This window comes from Tigriopus californicus, chromosome 11, assembly GCF_007210705.1.
Source record: "Tigriopus californicus strain San Diego chromosome 11, Tcal_SD_v2.1, whole genome shotgun sequence".
Classification (NCBI taxonomy): Eukaryota; Metazoa; Arthropoda; class Copepoda; order Harpacticoida; family Harpacticidae; genus Tigriopus; species Tigriopus californicus.
Window position 1 is genome coordinate 12,669,013 of NC_081450.1, and position 8,426 is coordinate 12,677,438.

Genomic DNA, 8,426 nt, shown 5'->3' on the forward strand with positions numbered 1-8,426 from the left:
GTATGTTATAGAAGGAGTACCTCCCAAATGAAAGCATTTAGTAACAATTGAAGAGAACACATTAGGGCTTGCTGCTTTACCTACGTCAGGCTCTGAGTTGCAGTTATTATGCAGTGTTTTGCCTTTTGTGCCAATCTCACGTTGGAACGTTAATTCCTTGAAGTGTAGGAACAAAAGGACGCAAGGAAACCTCTTGTTCAGTACGACTTAGCCATGCATATTCCGAGAATTCCAAATATGAATCATTAAATTCCAGTACTACTAAGGACACTTAAAGAAAAATTGAGCGAGATCCCTCTCAGCCCCAATCACTACTCAATTAAACACACATTTAGTCACTGTGAATTATCAACTTATTTATTCATTCATGTTTATACAATACCCAGGATTAATTGATAAATCCTTTATGAGAAATAAAGACATCTCTATTTTGTATTTTCTCTCTTTATTTTTTGGCAAGTAAAGTTTTTCTCCCATACTTTTTAATTAAGGTCCACGGGCCAATTGTAGCGTTTGGTTGATATTCTGCATCTGTTAATTATTTTTATTGGTGGGTGGGAGGGTCGGAGGCGTGAACCTTGCCTGGCCAGCTTCGTCCAATGTTTTCCATGTGTCCTGTCTGCTTTTGTTTTGTATTTGTGGCTTGGCGCTTTAAAGTTTCTTTCGAAAACTGGACGGGGAGGTAAAACGAACCGTACCTGTGACTTAACTCACTCTAGGAAACTGTTTGCAGTTGTTTTGGCCATAAAAAACTTGTGGTTATATGTACCTTTATATTTTATACAGTTTAGGTATAATATCACTAATAAAACTGAAAGACATTTCTGTTCAAGTTCTCCGAGACAAGAATTCCACACCTGAATGAGCCAAATTTAACAAATCCACATCTTCAGGAATAATCTCTGTTGATTACACCAGTTTGGCCAATTCTAGAATGATACCAGCAAGAGGGATACAACCTTAGATAGAATAACAATATTCTAAATGGCACAATTAGTAAGTATCCAATTTCACAAACCTTATATGATATTAATGATCGACGGACGCGGTTACTAGTTGGACATTTAATTGCTGCCAAAGGGGATTGAGTTGAGACTTGGCACGTGTGGAAAGTTTTCTAATTATGATTTGGCAGCGCTGTCATTCATTCAACCCTTTGTCAATAAAAAGAGTAACCAAGTTTTGAAAAGGTCACATCATCTTCTTTGCAAGATGGTTCTGTAAGAATAACTTTGGGTGGTGGAAGCTAATAACTCTAACCTGACAGATTTATTTCTTTTTGTCAAGTGGCTCTAAAATTTCAATCTAAACCACTCCTTCAAGAAAGTGTGTGAGTATAAAAAAAGGGTGGCCACCTCCGACTGCTTGTTGGAAGGCCCATATCAGCACACGAAGATTGATTCCATTTCCAATGGTTCCAGTTCAAGATCGATTCCAGCTTCAGACTCAACAGCTGAAAGATCGAAAATCAGACTCAAGCCACAACACTAGTAGTGATGCTTGCGGTGGGTCACACTGAATAAGAGGAACTTCAATAATTTTCACAGCATGACCATGGACCCAAAGTAACACTGCACATTAGAAAAGAGTCAATCAGAGCCTGGCCATTTATCAGTAGAGGGCTTGTTCCCACAAAAGTGTAATCCGAATTGAAGCTGTTAGACTACATCAAAGGAAACGTGCGTTGGTTTCATGGCATAGAATAAAGAAATAAAACATTGGCGATTTTTCTGGGGGGCACCTTTGGACGGTGGATTTGCCGCCTTCTGGCTAGTAGTCTCTATGGTCTCTATCCAATACCAAAGGCGATCAAGGAGTATTGCAGAGAGGAAAATGGGGGTTTATGTAGGAACGTACGAAAATAGATTTAAACATTTTAAGAATTTAATGAGGTGTGCTAGAAAAGAGCCATTATTCAAAGAAGAGTGCTACATTTGGAACTTTTATTCAGAATTTTGGAGTGCTAACAGTAAATCTGATTTTCATTAGAGATGTCAGAATTGTTTTGATTGCGCCTTGTGTCTAAAGGGAATCAACGTTTATTTCAGCGACCTGGGACCACTATGGCGTTCAAATTTGCTGTGAATGAATTCGATTAATTTCCAGGTCACTCCAAAGCACGAGATCCCCAAGAAAAGGCTTAAGGAACCGCCCACTGCCGCCACTATGGTGGCAAAATCCATAAGTCGGTACTGTTGTTTGACATTGACTCCGTCGTAAAGGTATATGACGTAAAAAGTAAACTTATTAGGAATCAGATTGGCTTTTTCTCCAAAAGTCACAACATTCATATTAACTTGATTCTCCACACAAGGCATCAAGCATCCGATTTCTTTGTAGTTGTAAACCGTATTTCGAACAATCTTTCGAGCCTGGAAAGGAAAAAAGCAAATTGATTTGGACTCCCCCACCGTCACTCGTAGTAACATTTATGTTGCTTATATTAAAAACAAAATACCACGTATTGCTCACTTTTCGCTCCCCATTGCGCCAATTCCTTTGAAAAAAGGCGCTCTGCCCTATTAATTTGCATGGATAGCCATCTTCAACTGAAATGCTTCACCTCTTCCGAACATAGATAAGAAAAAGTTTTTGCAGTGCCGTCTCCTCTGGCAATTTCTTTGGCATTTGAGTTTGCCACTCAATTCATGCACGGCTTCGTAAATGTACAATGCAGCAGGTCAACCAGCCTAAAACTTGTAAGTCACTTAACTTAGCACCAGTACTAATGTTTTAGAAATTCGATTTATGTTCAAACGTCAAACATTATCATCATATAACTGCATGAGAAGTGGTTAGGCGATGGCATTTACAAACGGGCTACATACCTCTTTAAAATCTGGCTTCAACAATAATGAAGAAAACTGATCAGCGCAGAACTCTCGAATTTCTGCTCGACATGGAAAAATGTCATTTTTCGGAGTCTTTCAGTGAACTCATCTCCCCAAAACACAAAAATCATAATCCCTTTTCAACTTTTGTCAGAAACGTCTTTTTTGACCCACAAAATCAGTTTTTGTATTCTGAAATTCTAACTCAGATGAAAAATATATGCCTAAAAGCACACTAAAAAATTTAGTTTTCCAAAACAATTTTGATTGATATTAAGAAGATATTCTAAACATTTTGATAATATTAGGAATACATTCAGTTAGTTCTAACCTTTAAATTATGAAATAAGTTATGTGGCATTAAAAACTCATGCTATCATCAGCTTTGAGCCTAAAATGTCCTGAACTCAAATGCCCTGACCATCCATAACAAAATTTCAATATCACAAAAACTTCATTTTATTACGTTAAATAATGTCAGAATAGCTCATAATGATGTCTAGCATCATCCAAAACAAACGTATGTACTTTTATCATAACGTGTTAGGCAAAAGTCGAAAATACACTTTGCTATGAGTTCATTTTAATCCTGATAAAAACATGCAACAAGGAGAGAAGATGCCTAGTTTCTTCAAACTGAATGTAAACTGCATTTTAAGGGCCTCATTGACTTTCGCAAAATCTTCATTGATTGTAGTATTAAGTGTTCTTTTGATAAGTCTGAAAAAGATTTAAAAACATATTTGCAAAAATTAACACATATTTAAAGGATTTTGAGAAATATTTGGTTCCAAAAAACCATTTGGAATTATTTTGAGATTAGGCAAGAAAAAATAATACCTGTCGTGCTAATCAAAGTATAAATATTTGCTCATTTGATTTCAGGTATGATGAAGGCATTTTGAAGCCATAGCCGATGAAAAGGAACCAAAAGTAGTTTAGTGGACCAAATGTTAGAAAATTATATTGCTAAAATTTGTTTAAGAATGGCCTGAAATTGTCCACCTATTGAAATTTTACTACTCTCCTTACATTAAAAATTACCGTATAATGACACTTGTTCTGATAACTTACCTCTAAGTAGTTGTCGGTTTGAGCTTGACTAGTGTTACAAATAGGTAGTATGGGAAATTGTTGGAACATCGGATATGGCAAACATTGGACTCGGCTGGCTTGCAATCGCCGTATGATTTCGGTTCGGACACACTCGACCTGATCGGCTTCCACAATATCTGGTTCACAGAGCGTGTCCCGTTTAATGAAATTATTCATCCAAAGCTCAATGGTCAAGGGGCGAGATAAATCGATTTTTGGGACGGGTCGGATATTAGACTGATCCATGAAATACATCTCAGTGCCAGGATTGGCCAGAAACATTTGGTAGGAATCAGTGATATTGGTGAAGAACTGCAATGCAACCCGCACCGGGTACGTTTCCTTAAAGGTGACGGTCTGGCAGATCCCATTGTTCATTGTGGGAAGATTCTGTGTTATGTAGGCATCTTCGGTTAAGTCAAAGGTCAATGTGGCATGAACCAATTCGGCCAAGTTCACTTGGGCCTTCAATGCCACGGATTCGTACGGAACTTGGGTGAAGGGTTGATAATCGGTGAAGCCTCGAGAGTCACAAAAGACCATCATGGGAAATTGGAGGAGATCTCGAGGCTCCCAAGAGCTAGATTCCGTGGTCTGAGCATCCCAAAACTTTTGGACATGATCCAAGATCTGCCAAGCGAAACCAGCCAAGCAAATGACCAGGAGGACTATCTTGAGAAATTTCAGTTCCATTTCAGTGGGAGGCTCTTGATAGACTGGACCGGTGTAATAAGAGATTAATCCCAGATATAGGAAAGAAATCGGGAGAGTTTCGTGATTATCAGCGCTGAAACTTACATTATTTACTAATGCGGCCAATTTCACGTATGGATTGTCTTAAGTACATCCAAAATTAAAAGAAATGAACTATCTTGAACGTTAACAGTCAATTCTTTCTTGGAGTAATAATAATTGATGAGTTCTCTGTCGTCAATTTCCAGAAAATACTTTTACGTTTGATTGAAAGGTTATTAATTGTTCCGATGAGTTGTTCTGAAAAATCCCCTGTTCTAGAAACAGAATATCTAGAACGTACGACTTAATCTCCATTCATTTGAAGATCAATCTCCTTTCATTTTAAGTCTCTCGTGTTCCGGAAACACAATTTTACACAACATACCATTTTTGCTTTGAAGTTGCAGATAGAAGGTGTTAAATTTTATTTGGTACCAAGTACCAAGAACGTCCCCCTTCTCGAAGGTCCAAATCAATCATGCTCTCCAAGGATGATTTTCAAATTAACGAGTTGAGTGAAACTTGTTAGTTTCCGATTACAGAAGTAGAAGTCAAAGTAAGCATTTCGCTAAAGTACTTCAAATCCAATAGCAACTTCAAAAGTAATATAAATTGAAGTGGTTGGAAACTTTTTCAATTATAGATCGAACTTAGGCACAAAAAGATCTTTGATTTATTCAAAAGCAATCAACTGAAAAATTCTAGAGTTTGCATTTTCACATCGCTTTTAAGACAGGAGTTATGACCTCTTCGAACAACCGACCACATCATTCCGAAGCATGACACGCCCAATAGAAAGCTCAAAGATCCTCCCACAGATGCCACTATGGTGGTAAAGTCCATCAATCTATATCTTTTCTTCTCATAAACGCCTTCGTAGAGGAACAAGGAGTACAGAAACATCATCCCCTCGGAAAACGTCGCCTTTTTGCCCAGTAATACAGGCTTCACGTTGAACTTTGTCTCCACACATGGCATGTAACATCCGAATTGTTTGTGGGCAAAAACAGTTTTACTCATGATGAACGAACTCTGAAAATGAGAATGGGTCGGGGAAATGACAGATTCCATCGGTTCCGCCAATCTCAATGTTTTCAGTTGAACACGCACTAAGACTACTACAAGTCTATGTAGGTTTTAAAGTTAACAGCCTTATGATTTTTTTATATTTATATCAACCATCTTTTAATTTCACAACCGATGTTTTCGATCATCTTTAAAGGAACTTGTAAAAGCGTAGAAACTTATATCAACCACTTATCATGGCTTTCAAACACAGAGATGAAACCTTCGATTTTTGTTACTGTTAAATAGAGCTGAAGATGTTCGTTAAATTGTAAGATGATTTGGTGAATGTACAGTGAAATATTTGAGCCTCCAACAAGTTTGGCCCTTTCAAAGAGATACAAGAGAACAAAATGTGTTCAAGAACTTGACCGACAATATTTCATAGCACTTACCAGTATAAACGAGGTTTGGAGGGCTTCTGTCGAATTGCAAATTGGTCGTATTGGAAACTGAGCATGAATAGCATATGGTACGCATTGTAAATCACTCCCATCCAGTTCCTGCTTGACCACCTCCTTCATGCATTCAGTTTGGTTGCTCTCCACAATACCCTCCTCACAAGGAGAATCTTTTTCGAAATATCGAGTGATCCACATCTCAATCAGCACGGAATTGGTGACCTCAATCATGGGTGGGGTCCTCAAATGGTCTTGATTGATCAAGTAGAACTCGGTCCCAGGATTCATGAAGAACACATGGTAGGTACGGTTTCTACTCATCTTGAACCCCACCGAAACTTGCACTGAGTAATAGCTCCGAAACTCAACCTTCTTGCAAATGCCATTATAAAAAGTTGGAACATCGCTGACTATGTAATTGGTGGCCTTATCTCCGCCAGGCGTTGTAGGAGACAAAACATTCTCGATCTGCAAGTCCACCGTTAAGGCCATATCCGTATAAGGCTGCTTGGTGAAAGGTTCATACTCTTTGTAACCTTCAGAATCACAAACGAGGAATATAGGGAACTTCATTTGGGTCTGGGACTCCCAAGAGCTGGCTTCGGTTGTGGCTCCCTCCAAGTGTTTGCGCATGTGGTCGAATATTTGCCAAATAAACATCCCTAAGCACAAAATGAAAAGAAGATATTTCAGGAACTTCATGGTTAACGCCATGAGGTGTTTTTACTCCGTTGGTTTGACTTCAATTGTCATGAAACACACACTCACAAGTCTCATTATGCAATTATGCACATTAGTGGTAATAATGTGTTTTGGAGCGTACACATATTTTTGATGGAGGCATTACATGGGGGGGGGGGTGGAATTTAACATATTTAAGGTGTCTACAGAAAACCATTATGTGTGATCAGTTCTAGATATGAACGCAAAGAAATTGACATTAGCATATCACGTTTTTTTAAGAGCTATAATTGATTATGCCATATTCTAAATTAAAAAAAATGAATATGAGCTGTACAGTAGAGACTCGATTCATAGAGTTCAGAAATCTAGATAAGGATTCCACCCTCATGCAAGTCAGTGAGTAATGAATATCGACTCTGGAATCATAAACAATATCTAACACTGGGCAGAGGTGAGAGGAGTATTTGTTAATAAGTATGAGTCAAAAAAACTGGCAACAACTTGTTTTAAGCCACCCTTGGTGGGAAACGATTCCACCAACTTTTGGTCAAAGGAACTTGTTATAACCCATAATTTCAATTTTTTCTTCTAGATCATTATTTCAGAATCCTGCAAAACATTAACCTCGACTGTATCGGTCAAGTTTTGAATCAGCTTTAAGACATCATTCTCTCTTAATTCAACGACAATGCCATTATGTTGTCTTATTCCTTAACTAAGTGAGCTATAAGTCCAAGTAGCAAGACTGGTGAAAAAAATTTCCGCGTAAAACCACCACTATATTTAAATAAAAAGTCAATTCACGACTTTTTTTCGACCTTTTCAAACTTATTTCTTTGCTATTATTTCTTAGTTTGGCTGAAAACCAAAGTGAAAAACAAACTAATGGTATTGGCGAGATTTTGATTCATTTTTTGGACCCCTAGTGATGCAATATTGGAGCAATAGTCTGAAACTAACATGCGTATATGCAATTCATTTTTATCAAAAATGTTGCTTTCTTTCTTTTTGATGTCTATTAATTATATTAGAAATAAGGCAATGAGATGTAAATGAACAAGTAATTCGTTTATTGCACGAATCCGAATTCTTCCGATAATTGAACAGTCAGCATTAGAATTGTGAGATGTCCTACAAACAATGATTACTTCGATGTTTGCTCTCAGATATGCTGAAAACTGATGTAAAAAGTATACCATGGCTTTAATAGCTTTTGGTCAAAAATCACAAAATGAGCCATGCTCATTTCTTTTTAATCGACCGTTGTTTTTTCGAATTTTTCCTGATAAAAGACCTCTCTACAGGCATTTACCATAATTGTGATTCGTCCATGAGTTTGAACAAGTACTGATGAAGAAATGAAGGAAGAAAAGGTTTGCTCTTGATTGCCAGCCTCTGTGACCTCATGGTAGCTCTATGTGATTATCACGAACATTTTGCCATTATGTCATCCTATGGGGTTTCGTCAATAATATCATAGCCATGTACGGTACAACCAAGTTCCATCCGAGGCTCCGAGCCTCAACATGAGTTCACGTACCAATTAAGGAAAGGGCATATAACAGTCCGTTGGTATTTTCAGTTACGAAAAGCCTTCCTACAATGTTACAGAGTG

At 37.7% G+C, this 8,426-nt stretch overlaps 2 protein-coding genes across 2 annotated transcripts; both read right to left on the reverse strand.

The window, feature by feature from the left end:
* Positions 1-1,981: 1,981 nt before the first annotated feature.
* LOC131890413 (uncharacterized) lies at positions 1,982-4,686 on the reverse strand. The gene is made up of 2 exons (XM_059239752.1): positions 3,906-4,686; positions 1,982-2,372 (listed from the first exon to the last, which is right to left on the reverse strand). The coding sequence occupies exons 1-2, from the start codon at positions 4,617-4,619 to the stop codon at positions 2,040-2,042; spliced, it is 1,047 nt and encodes a 348-aa protein (XP_059095735.1). The 5' UTR covers positions 4,620-4,686; the 3' UTR covers positions 1,982-2,039.
* A 662-nt stretch (positions 4,687-5,348) lies between these two features.
* Positions 5,349-6,816, reverse strand: LOC131891187 (uncharacterized). The gene is made up of 2 exons (XM_059240712.1): positions 6,122-6,816; positions 5,349-5,693 (listed from the first exon to the last, which is right to left on the reverse strand). The coding sequence occupies exons 1-2, from the start codon at positions 6,785-6,787 to the stop codon at positions 5,349-5,351; spliced, it is 1,011 nt and encodes a 336-aa protein (XP_059096695.1). The 5' UTR covers positions 6,788-6,816.
* Between the last annotated feature and the right edge of the window lie 1,610 nt (positions 6,817-8,426).